This window comes from Choristoneura fumiferana, chromosome Z, assembly GCF_025370935.1.
Source record: "Choristoneura fumiferana chromosome Z, NRCan_CFum_1, whole genome shotgun sequence".
NCBI classification, from domain to species: domain Eukaryota; kingdom Metazoa; phylum Arthropoda; class Insecta; order Lepidoptera; family Tortricidae; genus Choristoneura; species Choristoneura fumiferana.
This window is the reverse complement of record NC_133472.1, coordinates 38,903,356-38,920,266: the sequence shown is the minus strand read 5'-3', so window position 1 is coordinate 38,920,266 and position 16,911 is coordinate 38,903,356. Positions and strand designations below refer to the sequence as shown.

At 39.4% G+C, this 16,911-nt stretch overlaps 1 protein-coding gene across 2 annotated transcripts in view; it reads right to left on the bottom strand.

Moving 5' to 3' along the window:
- Positions 1-6,766: 6,766 nt before the first annotated feature.
- The window catches only part of Ddr (discoidin domain-containing receptor 2), a 67,946-nt gene continuing 57,801 nt past the window's right edge, over positions 6,767-16,911 (bottom strand). The window contains exons 6-15 of one of the 2 annotated variants that reach the window (XM_074099679.1): positions 16,349-16,644; positions 15,449-15,656; positions 14,350-14,811; positions 13,574-13,752; positions 12,723-12,845; positions 11,653-11,771; positions 10,546-10,794; positions 9,972-10,056; positions 9,523-9,684; positions 6,767-8,554 (exon numbers count right to left, since the gene is read on the bottom strand). In XM_074099679.1, the coding sequence (XP_073955780.1) occupies positions 8,363-8,554; positions 9,523-9,684; positions 9,972-10,056; positions 10,546-10,794; positions 11,653-11,771; positions 12,723-12,845; positions 13,574-13,752; positions 14,350-14,811; positions 15,449-15,656; positions 16,349-16,644 (2,075 nt within the window). In that variant the 3' untranslated portion in view covers positions 6,767-8,362. The remainder of the gene's footprint in view (positions 8,555-9,522; positions 9,685-9,971; positions 10,057-10,545; positions 10,795-11,652; positions 11,772-12,722; positions 12,846-13,573; positions 13,753-14,349; positions 14,812-15,448; positions 15,657-16,348; positions 16,645-16,911) is intronic. The other variant, XM_074099684.1, reaches the window with a different exon arrangement.

The window sequence follows — 16,911 nt, the reverse complement described above, 5'->3', positions numbered from 1 at the left end:
AGCTATAAGAATTCGTATTTACAAGATACATTATAAATTTCGTTCTAACGTGATATTTCGTTCATAGCATTAGGGGTAAGAATAGCATCACTAAGGCAGAGAGGGTGTTTTATTGTACATTATTATTATTAGTGCCTAACATTACATTGCTAACGACACCGCCGACGCCGGCTTGGGGCTTGCAGTGGTTCAGAGACCAAGCACGCACTTCTAATAGCATTGCAACTAAACTCAACTACTGTTGTACACTATGTCGTAAAATAAGTTCAGATTATTCCAGCAGATAACTGGACTAGTTTGGCTGTACACCCCTGTATATATTTTACATGATTTTTATTTATGGTAGATAAAAAAAATCCGTAGATGTAGTGAATCATGTTTTTCCATCGTATTTTCTCGTAAGTTTACTTAAGCTAATTGGGATAGCAAGATAAATATGAACTTATCCGATAAAATGCAGTGGAAAAACGTTATTTATAGATCCGTAGTCCATGTTTAAAGCTCACGGCTTCGAAGGAGTCAAGGTATAAACCTTGAGTAAAAATTACGTCGAAAATCCATTACAGGGACGTTCAACCAAGTTGAGCCCAACAATCTACTTAAATATTTTGAATCAATTAAACGTTTATAATGCGTTAAATGATTTGCCAGATGATAACAAGTAAGTTACACTCGCATGCTAAATGGTAACTTTCACTATGCAATGAACTATACCAAAGTACGTTACTTCGTCTCTAACCCGATGTGAGACATTAACAGATAGTTTCAAAGTTCAAGCACGTAGAGTAGACTTCGCTGTCCCGCTCCAGTGCAAAGTAAAGAAGAGGGACAGCGCAAAAGCGCTCGTCTTCTCGACTATTATCAAGATCAACTAAAATCCTGTTTACACATGCGATAGGAATTGTGCCAGTCGCAATACATTGCAGCGTTTGATTGATCAGTTGTAACACGTTAGCATAGCATCTCTGCAATGCAATGCAACCTGAGGTCGTATTGTCTAACGCGCTGACGTTCACGACCGCATTCTACCCTCGTCATACACGGTGTGACAGAGAGAGCCAAGTGTTGTGAGTCCAAGTGTGTTAAACAGTACACTGAATCTACTGAACAACGGCTAGACTCTGGCCAGCGAAAGCTGTCCACGCATTTTTTACGAAACTTTAATCTGGTAACTTTTTGAGACTGTCGAATTTGTCATATTGTCATTCTATCCCGGCTTAGATAATTTTGATACTTCATCTATAACAAACAAATAAATTATTTGTGGCTTAATTCAATCTCCTACCGTCCTCAAAATGCAAAATGTTATAAAATTATGTTTCAATTAAAATGTTAGAAGATAAAGTAATGCCAATCTGGTCAAAATGGTAGAAAAATTTATGCGTCTGGATTGTACGTAAATGGGCACTGACAAAGGTCATATAATTTAACAAGGGACTCCTAAAGTGCATCATCAACTTTCACACATTACTACATGAATTTTGATGCAGCTTGAAGAGTCCCGAGTATAATTTAATATCTTGAAAATTTAAATAATTTTGAAGTATCAACATCGTTTAATCAGTGTACAGCAAGTGTTGTCAGCCCAATTTTTTAATTTGCCGCGGTTTCTCGTAGACAGCTTTGGCTGGCCAGAGCCTAACTGACAGTGTCGTTTCCGACCTCGACATTGGCGAAATCATCGACAGTAACGATGAAGCTATACTTTCAAGAATTGGACTGAATCTAAGTGTGTTAGACAATAAGACCACAATGCAGAAGACAGAGGTAAACTAGGCTTAAAGCTGCCGCGTTCGTACAAACACATCGTACCGAGTTGTGATGTGTGCTTTTTCACACATACACGCTGTGTAGGTGTAGAAAAGCACCGAAGAGGAGGGGAAACAATGGTAAGTGCTGATACCCACTGGACGCCGGCCAAGAGAACGGTCGGAGCCACCAAACAAAACGCCTTAATTTATAGCTGCTCTACTTACTTAAAAATAATTAGACCTCTATTCGATTAGCCTATAAGACATTGGTTCCGTCAGTGTACGATAAGTACTTGTGTCATTCTACTTGCAAACTATAGTCGTTCTTACTTACTAAGTGCTAAAGGGCTCAGACAAGCCGTTGGTTTGTCGATTAATAGCGAAAACAAGAGTTTAATAGAGACTCGCTTATGCCGAAACTGTGCCACATACTGTCGCAATCTCCTTAGTGGCATGCGACAATATTTTTTATGCTAAATGAGATCAATCGAAACGACTTCTTCTGATATTATATTTAGTTATTTGAGGCAGTCTACGGTAAAAGATATCAAAAACAGCCTGATTGTTCTGTTTTACATGTCAGTTTTACTTTAAAAATACTTAACAATAATGTATACCCCACAAACTCCGATCCCTTTTACCGAAGATTCTGCAAATTTTTAGATTTGACTGACACAATACAGCTACGCTTTACAAAAATAGAACGCGTTTCTGGAAATGAGGCAACGGTATTTCTCGTCAATAAGTTAATTTGTGTGGCATGCCACATGTGGCACGTGGTCGCTTCGGCATAAACGAAGCATTTTGAGCCCAAGTTAGGATATACGCGCGAATGCCCGGGCATCCCTACATAACCTAAGAACCTCGCACTTGAGCTAACGTCGATCATCATGCCAACGCCTGCGCTACTAACTGGACGAGATGGGAAGTGCCGAAGAAACGAATGAGGATGTTATCTGTCATGTCGCACAGACTCTTGATCAATAAACTTTCCGATCTGTCATTTTGTGTTTTTTGCCATTTTTGCCGGTTCTCAAGCCTACAGGTATTTTTTTATACTCACTAATTTTGTGGGTAAGACAACTAATAATAAAATCTTCATTATACTACATAATTTCGGATTTCAAATACTTTAGTGCAGCTCGACTAGCACAACTTTTATATTAACAATTGTAGCTTAATTCCAATAGCTTTCTGACGCTGCATTTGGATACGTAACGTAACGACGAATCGACGTTAACCGCAGTAGCCAGGTAGGCTTTATCATCAAACCATCATTATACAGACTACCAATGATATCTATTTCATATTGTCACTAACACCGCCTTCGACGAAGCAAACTACGGAAAATAGACAACATTACTAACATTACAACTAATTCATTCTATTCGTTTCAGATTTATGTCTTAATATCTAAATATTACGTCGTATGATTTCACGTTGATATATTTAATATGAAAATAAATGACTATCAGGTTTTGGTAACTTTATCTAGTAATGGCTCCTCTATACGACGTTTAGTAATAGGCGAGTAATATTCAGTATAGCATTCGCACATTCTTAAATGCATCGAGTATTCAAATTCAATCAAAAAATTTGACCTTCCGCTAGACAAATCTTCTTGTTCCGAAAGCTGTAATGTGAATCGAAATTACAGGAAAGACATAATTGATAAAGAAATCTGTCTTTTTTTTAAAGCTCGTATTAGCTCGGTTATTTCTGTAAGAAACCCTCGATTTTTTGTGTGATATCATGATGACAATATTTATACGATATCTTTTTGGTGTCACTGATTGGCTGGAACTACGAGTATACTGACGTGATACAGACAAGACTCGTCGACTCATAAATAATAGAAAATAGAATCCGTAATTTTAAATAGGTCTGCCCCCTGTACCACAAACACTACAAGTACTACAATTCTAAATAATTGACACTTTTTTGCATGAGAAAGTTAACAATTATGTCGACTTATAGTACTTGTAATTCTTGTAGTACAGGGGTGAGTAGCGAATATTACGACGTTTATTATGACGTACAGAGAAGCCATTGGGGGTTTAAAACGACAATAGTTCTGGAAAGTGGAGGAAGATCGGGATTGTGCACTGTCTATTAAACGTAGCTCACTTGTGAAAGGTCGCAGTACTCTAAGGGGCTGTTTCACCATCCATTGATTAGTGTTAACTGACGGTTAAATGTGATGCCGTCTCTATTTGTTTTGTTCGAATAGACGGAGACGGCATCACATTTAACCGTCAGTTAACACTAATCAATGGATGGTGAAACAGCCCCTAAACGTCGACATGTTTCATATGAGCTCTTACCATGCTGTCCTAATTTACGCTAAATACATGGTTCTCTAATTTTTTTCCGAGAATATTTTTCTCAAATTACTCATTTGTCAACTGTTTCATATGGACGGACGATTTTTTTTGAAACTCTAATTTATTCAAGATCTACAAGATAGTTCTGACATATATCCTGAATAGTTTAGTTTCGGAAAAAAATCTTTTGTCCATATGGAACAATCGGGAAATGAATAAATTTGTGAAACAAATTTTCTGCAAAAGCTAGGATCCCACAAAATGTATACAGATCCGTTTGAAGAGTTCGCATGGCCATGATACAACCGTCTCCGTCCAACGTTGGCGCTGAATCGAGACGGCTGTATTTTTACAGGCAATACCAACTTTCAAAAACAGATGATCTGTGAGTAAAAATTGGAGAAGTGAATCAACAATTAGGCGGGTATTACTTGATAAAATCAAAAGGTAAAAATATAGTGACACTTATCTTCGGTGGTGTTTAAACAAATGAATGACCAAATAAGGTAAATACCTACTTTAGGTTATAAAAACATAACGATCTATTATTTGATAACTAGAGAGCGGATTTGAAGTAGCGATTGCAAGTTTAATATGGATAAGACAAGTACAAGCAAGTATTGATTTTTCATTTCATTATGTTTGAGCTGTATAAAACTTTAGGCTGAAGCCAAAATGAGTCAACTCAATTTCAGTCACCGTGTGGCACAAACTGGACTTTTGTATAAAACGGAATGCAGCAGAAAATTACGCGACTTAAAATACGCGACCCAAAATACGCGGCTCACGACTCAAAAAATTACGCTCATCTGACTTCACCCTAAATTAGAATAAAATATTTTTCTTTACATGTAGTTTGTTGCAAGAATAACATTTATTGAATTTGATTATCTATAAGATTGCATTAAGTAAGTAATATGATAACTATAAGAGTAACATCAATAAATAACATGATATCTTATAAATAAATATATCGATCTATCTAACCAATCGCACTAGTCATATCCATATTAAACTTGTAATCGCTACTTCAAATCCGCTCCCCATTGATAACTATGTGACAATTCAAAATGCGTAAAGCAATATTGCAACATTATCAATAAAAAGCAGCCGCCAAAGATTTTTGACTGAAACCTACAAGAAGATGGCTGAATTGTGCGTTAACACAAGTTCGCAATTAATGGACGCCTACCGAACATGATGGGATAAAAAAAAAGTTGATATAAAAATAATACTATCAATGTGTCCAGTATTTGACTAGAATGTATGACGGTGAGGTCCGCTATCTCCGTTACACGTAAAATACAAGTCTTCGAATGAGATTCAGGCAGTGATCAGTCATAAGAAAATTCGCAGTGGGCTGTAAGAAGCGATACGCCATACTTGTGATTTGATTAAAACTAAGCTAAATAAACGGTTATCATCGTAACATGCAACACAAATATCGTTAATATCATAACATAGTGCCTGACAAGAGCTCCTGCTTGTCGCATGTTTTAAAACAAAAATAAATAATTTTCAATTAAATATCGTATCATTATTCGAATAGAGTAAGTTTATACGTAGAATTATTGTTTCCTTTTAAACTCTCGTGAGACATTATTTATAATAAATAAAATATAAACGGCTGTGTGCGGTTTGCTTATCCTGAACAAGGTCTTCATAAAATTCGAAACTAGTAGGATCGCTCCCGACTTACGGTAAGTAGAGCCGTTTAGTTTCTAATTATTATTGTTTTCATTTTGTAAGTGAATGCGTAAGCTAACACTATTAAATAACATCGCAGCGTTCCTCGACGCTACCACTTAATTTACACATCATATTCATGTAACGACATGCTTGTGCTTAATTTTCATCGGTAAATACATTGCCATATGCCGTTAGTACCAGTTAATCACTGATGATAACATTTCAACTTAATTAAAAACACATTTCAGTACTATTTGTATAAGTGGAGACTTCAGTTCATGTGCCCTTTACCTTTTTATGGATCTAAGGAGTTAACTTACACATTTTTTTAATTCCATGATTTCTCGTCCACCGACAGTTTTTTAGGCCTGTATTACCATGGGTTCAATAAAAATAAAAACAAGAAAAAGTCAGCTAACTCCATGTAGGCCAAACTTTTCACATAACCGTTTTGTTATTACTTGTACACTTATTTCCGTCATCGAAGCCAATACTCTTACGTATACAAATAGTACTGTAACAACTATAAATACATATTTGATTACATGATTATTTACAAATAACCCAATGTCACGAGCGATATTGAAGTTTTACAGTCTTAAGTTACAGTCAACCGAAGTGTATCAGCTGTCGCGGATTAAGTACGATACTTACATTCATATAAAACAAGTCGACAATACGTGCATGGAGTGTCAATGGAGTGATGCTTTGGTTTCAATGTTATTAGAAAATATTACCTCATAATCTTTGATAATTACTTGACGACCGGATGGCCGAATGGTTAGAGAACTTGACTACGAAGCTTAAGGTCTATTGGTTCGAATATGGCGGGTTTTTTATAATTTGTATGAATAATACAAATGTTTTTTCGGGTCTTGATATTTTATTTGTATTTAAGTATGTATTTATCTATATAAGTATGTTTATCCATAGTACAAGCGCTTCTATTTTGGAATATCGTCAATTAGTGTTAGTACCTAAGATAAGATTTAATTATTTTTTACATTCTACATTCTCTATGTTTTTGATCGCGGGGGTTATAACATCGCAGTGTGGTATACTTCAAACTCGTGTTTTTTTGTTATTTAAGTATGAAGGCTTGGTAGCTCGGCCATTACGGCCACAAATGTCATCTCGATAAAAAAAGTACTAAATGACATGGAACAAAAATAAAGAGCTGCCGTTTAATATACTATCGAAAAGTAAAATAACCTGCACCCTTTTCATAAAACTTTATATAACCATTGCACGCGTTAGCGAGTGAATGAAACGATGTAACCGATATATTGTGGTAAGTTATCTACTAAGTCATTGAGGTATCTTTTGAAATCACACTGCAACCATCACATTACATTATGAGCATTGACGTAACGGTAAAAAGGTCGTGTAAAGTCTGAAACGCCGTAACCAAAAAAAGTCATTGTAAAAATAACTTTGCCTAATATAATATCATCAATTAGGTATACCTTTACTTGCAAGAATTTCATGTACAACATGCTAGCAGCAATATACAGCATGCTATGAAATTCGGGCAAATTAAATTATAGCAAATGAATGTTGGGCAAACAATAGATAACCCATTAATTATTCAAATTGATTAGTCAGTAACGACTTTTCAGGCATTTACAAGCTTCTGATGTAAAATTGGGGTTCCATTTTAGACAACTTCTTTAATAGGGCATTCCTTATTTCGCATAATATTAATTGTCTTATAATATGAATTCGTACAACAGATTTGGCATAGCATAATTGTGCATAACATTGAACTGACATTAAAATAAAAAAGCATAACAATGAATCCGTATAATTGAAATATGCATAACATTATTAACTATAACGTTAATTGTATTAAAATCAATTCGTATGTTTTTTGACATGTCTCATTTATTAACAATATGCAAAGTAATGTTACGCCTATTAAATTTTTGTCAACTTATTGTCAAGGCAATTTTCATCACTAAGCGAATTAGCATTATGGGTATTCATTTATGTGAAATAATATTATACGAATTAATAATTATGCGAAATAAAGTTATGCCAATTTGAATTAGGAAGATTACGTTACGCGAATTAATACAGACCCCTTTTAATATGATGTTAGCAGCATACAGACAAATCCAGTCGTGGAACTCTAGCGCGTACTATTGTCGTAGAAAGCGTTACATCCTACAGGTCGCGACACGTAGAAAAAGAATCACCTCTCCATCTACGCGGCGTATCCCATATGGGGCGTTCATTTAATCACGTAAGGACGTTTCGGCCATTTTGATAACCCACCCATCTAGAGATAGCATACATATTATCATGTGCACCTGTAAAAAGTGGACCTCCAACTTAAGATGTTATATTTTTTCTTCAATTAACTAAAGGCCATGTGTGCGTCCCGCGTTCCGATCCATCCACATAAAATGTAATGAAGTATAAGATGATCGAACTGCTATACGCATCCAGTGCGCCATTCAAGCTAGCAGTGGGACTTATTATACAGGCCGTGAAGGTATCCGTCCTGTTTGTTTCACGTGCCGAATGTAGTAACTAGAGGTATTCCGTGGTCCTTACGTGGTCAACGAACGCCTCCTGACAGCGCTACCTCCGGCATCACGTGGTGGCGTAGCTGATGCTTTTCCTCTGGAGGAACATGTGTATTTCCGCGAAGGAGGGCCGGTCGAGCTCGTCGCGCCGCCAGCACTCGCGCATCAGCTCGTACAAGTCGCGTGGACAGCCCGCCGGCCGGTCGAGGGTCTCGAACAAACCGTCGCCCAGCTGGAGATGGGAGAGGTTCTCCAGCACCTGGAAAGTTCGATTAATAAATAAATAACAATAATAATAAATATCATGGGACACTTGACACCAATTGACCTAGTCCCAAACTAAGTAAAGCTTGTACTATGGATACTAGGCAATGGATAAACCGCATCTTGAGAACCAAATCATCATTAAACAAAATTTGTCTCCTCTCAAAAATGACACTATGAGATTTTAACAAATAATGATTGGTTTTTTGGAGTCTTTTTGTATTTTTTATTTCAACTCCACAAATTTGTTACTTTTACGGGTATCCCGTGAAACCATATCGAAAATACAAACTGAGACATGGATTCCTGTCCAGCAGTGGTGTAGGTATAGCACGCAGCACGGATTGCTGAGGACCTGGGTTCGATTCCCAGTGCTGGTCCCTTTTTTTCTAGTTTTTTTGTGCATCCATGTCTCAGTTTGTATTTTCGATATTTTAACAAATAGTTTAATTTTGCGAGCTGACATATTTCGTTTAGTGACGGTTTGATTCTCAAGGTGCGAAACATACTTATATAGATAAATACATACTTAAATACACATTAAACATCCAAGACTCGAGAACAAACATTCATATTATTCCTACAAATATCTACAAATGGGGGAATCGCGTTTGGATGAAAGATGGTAAGTGATCTCCATTCATGCTCTCTCTCACAAACTTGCAACCAAAGCTAATGAATACATTGCCAGGCTATAATACCTCATACATACGAGTATTTCTCAGTTTACTCTCTTCGCTGGAACACAGTAGCGTACAGTTGTCATCCAGATGGACCTTAACCTTATATTAAATGATATTGAACCGCTACGAATAAATACTACGATTGAAGGGCTACGGATTAGCCCGAAACATGTCGAGCTAAACTCGATTTAAGGCGTGAGTTATCCGGTTCAATATCATTTGATATGAGTGAGTCTCACGGTAGTTTCAAGACCTTAACTTTGCACCGGGTCCTACTCACCTCATTCTCCGTGAGATGCTCGAAGGGGCGGCGGCGGCAGAGCGTGAATATCTCGTGCAGCGTCACGGCGAACGCCCACACGTCGCTCTTGGTCGTGTATTTGCCGAGAAGAACCGACTCCCACGCCGCCCATCGCAATGGCAGCGGGATGCGTCCGTCCACCTAAGAAGAAACCGGTTCTTTACTAAAACATTCACAACACAAGCATGTAACTGCCGTAATGATATCGGAAATTTCCGATGTCTACAAATCAATCCGACTACAGGAAGCGATAGATGTCGCTAGTGCTGCTGGAGTGGGCGGGTGTGTACCTATATTTCTTTACCGAATAACTTCTCTTACTTTGACAACGGCAAATCCTAAAAAGGACAATGACATTTTTTAAACTTGCTCCTTTACAAAGTACGAGACCTAAGACATATCGTGGTCGTTTAGAAACAATTACTTACCTTGTAATAGTCGCAGGCGTAAGCTTCGTTGTCGGTGCCGAAGTCGCTTATTTTGATCTGATAGCCTTTGCCGACGAGGATGTTCCTGGAAGAGGATCATAAGTTAAGCAATCAATGATACGGTTTCGCAGTGCTGGTTTGTAATTCTATAAGGTACACCGGCGCGTCTGCGGCGCTTTTCGAACTGTGTGATTGGATGATATATCTATAATGGCATTCAAATGAACGGTAAGATATTACCATCCGGTTAAAGTTGAAAAATCCCGCTTAGATCAAAAACGCACTCGCCAGTAAAGTTAAACGATACCACCTTTTTTCAGCTTTCTTTGTAAGGTCACTGTTGTAACCTACTTTTCTGCTAGCAATTCTTTTTTTTGTGGGATTTTTCTTGAGAAAACAGTGCGATGGTTTCGTTATACAAAATTATGCGTAATGTCTCTTATGCCAAATTCATATTATGCGAAGTAATTATTCAACTAAAGAAGTTTATGCGATATGTGTTATACTAAGTGAGCTTTGGGCAAAAAAGATTTCGCCAGATGAGGGGTACCCCAGTCGGACACTCGACACTCACCTAGCGGCCAGGTCGCGGTGCACAAAGTTCAAAGACTCCAAGTACTGCATGCCAGCTGCTATCTGCGTCGCGACGTGCAGCAACGCCGGCGCGGGCGGCGGCGCGGCGCGCAACAAAGCGCACAGGTCGCCCAGCTCTAAGTACTCCAGCACGACGGCGAGTGGGGGGGAGCGACACGCGCCCAGCACGCGGGCCAAGTGCGGCGACGACAAAGCCGCGAGGATGCGCACGTCGCGTTCGAACTCCTCCCTTTTAACAATAGTGTGATGCTAAAGTTGACGCCATCTATCAGTGATTATAAAGCGGCGAATGATCTTATTGCGCGCTCGAATGAACATTAGGTTTGGTTTCGCTGACAAGTTCAGACAACCTGTAAATTTTAGAAATACCAGCCGTGTAACTCCGTTTCAGAATTCTGACTCTTTTTACCCAACATTAAAAAATAAAGTTATTAATTCGTCTGTATGTTTTTTTCAGGCGCGTATCCGTTTAGGGAGAAGCCACCTCAGCTCATTTTTCGAGTTTAATTTTTCAGAAAAGTGATACTAATAATGATAAGTAAAAAATATATTAATTTGAGTTTATCATAGAAGCTAGAATGTCAGTGTAAAGTAACAACCTCTTGTAAAATAAGGCTGGAAATTCCAAAATTGTGGTAAACTGGCAACATTTGACACTGGGAAGCGAAATGTTAAAAACGTCTCAATAGCAACCAAAAAATCAACTGAACCAGTGAGATACACCTTAGGCATCATCTGCATTTTTCATCAGGTGAGATATTGCTGCCCTCATAAGGTAATTGGCAGTATCTCAGAAAAAAAACACTTTTGAGTTATTTATACCATCACGTACACTAAGCAAATTGGCCGTATAGTGTCTACAATATGATCAAAAACCCCTAAGAACAATAAAACCTCCTTAAGGCGACGCGAAATCAATTCAAATGTCTAAAAACGAGATATTGCCAATTGCCTTATGAGGGCAGGATAGGAGTCAATCACGAATCAGTACTGAATTAAAAAAAATGCATATTCGCAGTTTACAAAAAAGAACTATAGGTAAAAAAATAAGAGCACAACATTTACAAATCTATAAGCTAATGCATACATGATATACCTCTCCTTGACAGACGCGTCGTGACAGAGGAACTTGACGGCGACGAGGCGCTTCTCGGGCGTTATTGTGCCGTTGTATTCGGGCACCCCGTCCGCTTCCGCTACGTACACCTGGACAAATAAAATATTAACAATAAGACAACATGCTGGGTAAATAAGCGGCCGAGTGCGAATCGAAACCACATGTAAAGGTTTCCGTACCATAATTTTCTTATTGAGTCCAATGCTGGCATTATTTTTAGAAATTCCGCCAGGACCTTCGACCAGTGTCTCAAATGTAATAAAAGGAGAAAACTTGAAAGTAGTTTGTTCACAATCTAAAGTAGAATCGATTTCACTGTAAGTACTTTAAGCAGGTGTTTTTTTATAGTCCTTTTTTTAACTGAGCCCAGATTAAAAGTGTTAGCGAGATTGCATATTATTTAGATACTTTAATACTGGCCGTTTTTCTGTCAATTTCATTTTCTTTTAACAACGGTGAAGCGACACTGACATTATTTTAATCTCAAAGCGAAGTCAGAACTAAGCTACCCTAAGAAAAAACGAACTGCTGCCAGTACAGTAGGTTAGGTTAGAACTCCGCCCTACAGAAAAACTAACTACTGTCAGTATAGTTGGTTAGGTTAGGTTAGAACTGCGACCTTAAGGAATGCGGAACGAGAACGGGCCACGAGAACCAAACCCTACCAATCTAAGCATGTTATGTAAATAGTTTGTCAAATAATCATTTAAAAATTGTTGGTCATTTTTAAATGATGATTTATCAGATGTGTTTGTAAAGTGACAAGTTAGTTAAAAGTATATTTATCAAATGATAATTTGTGATATGTGCAGTTTGTGACATGAAGTGGTCGTGAAATGAATAGTTAGCGAAACATTGTTTAAACGTTGTTTGCCAAATGATAGTAAACAGTAAACCTATTTTATGCTTTTCAGTTTTTTCGGAAGATTAATTATTATTATTTTTAACTTTTTTTGTTTAATTGTCAAAAGAAATAATACAAATCCAATATTTTCTGATAATCTAACTGGATTTTTTACCGACACTAGCGTACTACGTACCGTTCCGAAAGCGCCCTCTGCCAGCTTGGAGATCATCCTGAGCCGGTGGCGCGGGAACTCTATCACATTGGTCGTCTCCAACCGACGCTTCAGGTCTATGAACACCTCCTGCTGACTCGGAGACTGAAACAAAACGCGCCGGTTAAAACAGCTCGCGTTCACGAGGGACTTTATGACGACGTGAGCCTTTGGATTTACGGTATCTGACAACTCCTGAATTCGCCATGTCTTTTATATTATTATTCAAATATAGATATACTTATACAGACAGTGTAATAACGAAGAGAAAACTTCATCATCATCCCAGCCTATATACGTCCCACTGCTGGGCACAGGCCTCCTCTCAGAACATGAGGGCTTGGGCCAGAGTTCCCACGCGGGCCCAGTGCGGATTGGGAACTTCACACGCACCATTGAATTGCTTCGCAGGTTGTGCAGGTTTCCTCACGATGTTTTCCTTCACCGCAAAGCTCGTGGTAAATTTCAAATGTAATTCCGCACATGAATTTCGAAAAACTCAGAGGTGCGAGCCGGGGTTTGAACCCACGACCCTCTGCTTGAGAGGCGATAGGTCAAACCACTCGGCCACCACGGCTATGAGAGAAAACTTAATCGGTTGAAAATTGGATTTAAAGTAATTTTTGAAAAACCAATATATCTGTCTCATTTTCAAACGCTTTTCTCTATGGAGCAAGTATGGCGCTACCTCCGTGTGACATCACATGCAATAATGTCTTTCTCTGTCTAATATTGAATTGCAAACCTTCAAACCTTTCAAAAATCTCCAAAAATTGAGAAGAAATTCATCTTTGTCCAGCCAGAGAGACGCGTTGTATGTGTATGTAACTCACCCGTGTACTGTGTTTGGACCGCAGTGACCCGGCGACCGACAGCCGCGTGTCGATGTCGGTCATCTGGTGCTCGCCCATTATCTCAGTGGCGCGGTCCGACAAGCTGTCTCCGAGACGGCGCTTCGTCAGCAACGGCGCCGAACTCAGCTCGGGCACCGCGTAGTCGTAATTTGAACTGTCTGTTGGAACAAGTGGTAAGAAGAGGTCAGTTATTTCCAACTAAAGCTGTATCATCATCCCAGCCTATATACGTCCCACTGCTGGGCACAGGCCTCCTCTCAGAACAAGAGGGCTTGGGCCATAGTTCCCACGCGGGCCCAGTGCGGATTGGGAACTTCACACACACCATTGAATTGCTTCGCAGATTTGTGCAGGTTTCCTGTTTTCCTTCACCGCAAAGCTCGTGGTAAATTTCAAATGTAATTCCGCACATGAATTTCGAAAAACTCAGAGGTGCGAGCCGGGGTTTGAACCCACGACCCTCTGCTTGAGAGGCGATAGGTCAAACCACTAGGCCAACACGGCTTTTTAACTAAAGCTGTATAGAATATCAAAATGGCAGAATACTCGGTAGAAAGCTTTTTTTGTATGGCACGGCATTTCAGCCTTGTGTTAAGGTGAAAATCGTAAGAGACGGCCTTTTTTTGAATTTAAAAGTAACTTGTCCTTATTACCGTATTAGATAAAATACGGTGTGTATGCTAGAAGGCAATTTCTTTACTGTTATAATTATACTTACAATAAAGAAAAAATATACATATTAAAATAAAGCTTACCAGATAAAGCGGGATGCGAATCTTTAACAAAGTCTTTCATCTCAAGTAAAACGGTGCTATAACTAAAATACGGCGCGCACTTCAGAGCCTGGTACGGCTCTTGGTACTCGTCCGACTTAACATCTAACGCACAGTCTATGTTCATCTTATTAGAAGGCAGCATCGACACGTGTGGAGACGTGCCGCAGCGACTGTAGCTATCCTGCTCACGCTTAGCCACCGTAGTCTTAGCTAAAGGAGACGCGAAACACTTTCTGTGTCTGTGCCTGTGTATTATGAGGAAGACCGCGACGGCTAGGAGTATCACAAGAGCTGTTAGTACTCCTACTACTATGGCCATGTATAATGGGTCGTCCTGATGAGCGGTTGATATGGGGATTTCTTTGCTCGGTATCAATTTGGTCTTCTCTTTGCCGCCGAGCGGTTTGTGGCTTTCCGGCGTGTAGTTGCCTTGGGCGACATCTGTGGAGAGATGGATGTTTTTAGCTCCGATTATATGTATTATAGTTACTGCGTAAAAGATTCAGCACTAACGTCTCACAGTCGCTATATTCACCAAATTACCAGTCAACTCACCGCCAGCGGTGTAAGTACGTTATCGAGTGGTAACTGCCTTAGAGAATAATATCACTAAAGTGTCAATCGGAGTAATTAAAATACATTATTAGCAGAGCCTCTCGCTTAAGCAGCTTGTACGCGATGTGAGGTATTTTAATATGGTTACTTACATAGACTAGACATGAAAAATTAAGATTTCCAGACTTTTCTCATTGTTCGCGCTATAAGAGCTAGAGCACCTTCGTACCAAATTTCAAGTTTCTAGGACAACTGAAAGTACACTATTGGTTTTTCGATTACCTACGGCGATTTGTATAGAAACACCTTTTATAACGACTGTATTTTTAGATGGCGTCCACTTAGAAGATTGATTTTTTCAATGCTCCAAAGGGTAGCAGACTTGAGTATTTAATATTAATTTCAGCTTGATACCTCCACGCGTTCTTGAAAAAAAGGTTCTTGACAGATGGACAACAAAATGATCCTATTCCGTTTATTCCTTTTGTTGTACAGAATCCTAGATAGAACTTGTTTAACTCACCAGAATCAAACACGACCTCGCTGATCAGTATCCATCGCGACGAGAACCGTAGTTCTATCCTGACCCATCTCCCGATGCGGTGGTGGAGCTTTATGCTGACATTCCTCGAACTCTCGAAGATGTTGTCTTCGACGTTCGTGAAACGTATCGGCTCGTCTTGGAAATGGTGGCCGCCTATGGAGAACGAGATTATCGCTTCGGAGAACACCTGGAAAGGGAAGAGCTTAATTATAATCAGAGAGAGTGAGTGAGAGAGAGAGAGAGTCGGAGTTCTATATCCATGTCACTCACGTCGTCACCGTAGGACCAGACATGAGAAGCCACTCCGCATTTTATGTTGTTGATATTCTGATTTTTTATACAAAGCGTTTCGCTTGATTTTACGAAGACGCGTGATTTTGTCAAAATTAGACATTAATGACATTGTAATAAGAATCACGGCACGCGTCATCGTGAATGACTCTACCTATACTGAAGCAGTGAGCTATACCTTTGGCCTTATCTGCACTTACTACCAGGTGATATAGAGGCAACATCCAGTCAGTTTTTTAGCCTTAGATTAGAGGCTTAAGGCACCTCTGGCATCCAAAGGTCGCCAGAGTAGCCATGGCTACTCTTCAGTCAGTTCGAAATCGATTTCGTTAGAAATGGAAATAGAGATTGTCATCCAAAATGGCGGCCAGTGACGTGCAGCTTATATGTGTGTATTAACAGTCTGCCACAGCATACAGTTGTTTTTGCATTGGCGGCGTTATATTTCACAGCCGATATATTTTTTTATAAATTGTTTCGTTACGTAGCCGGCGACGTCGCCATGGCGTCCCGGTGAGACAGAGCTCTTACAGGGGTCTCGCGTTTCAACTCACGTGACAATTCTATTCCTGTGGAGGATATACTAACCTGAACTTCCCTCATGAACTTGTTATTGCAGTACAAGTGCACCGTGCTGAACTCGCGCACTTTGTCGAACTCGAACACGATAGCGGGCGGGTTCGGCCTGGTGTCGTTCCGCCACCCGATCCAGGCCGAGTTCTGCGAGGCCTCGCGGATCTCGTCGCCGCCGAACTGCCCGTCGACCAGTTGGCCGAGCCCGCCGCGCAGCTCGTCGCCCCATTGGCCGTCGTAGATCATGTCTGTGAGCTCGACGCCGTTGCTGCGTTTGTCGCCTTTCGGCATTGAGTAGGACACGATGCCGACTGCGGGAAGAAATATTTTTTTTTTACTAGCCTTTACCAACCGGTTTTGCATGTATGCAGAACTAATGAATAATGTTTTTCCATCGTGTTATGTCGGATATGTTCGTATTTCGTCACTACTTTGAAAAAATCTTGTATCTAAAATCAATATGTCAACAAAATTGAACCTTGATTTAATGTCTATAAAGTTCACTCAGAAAAATTATATATTTTGAAGTACGAGTTTTTTTAAAAGTAGTGACGATTTATCTTGCTTTCTCAATTGAC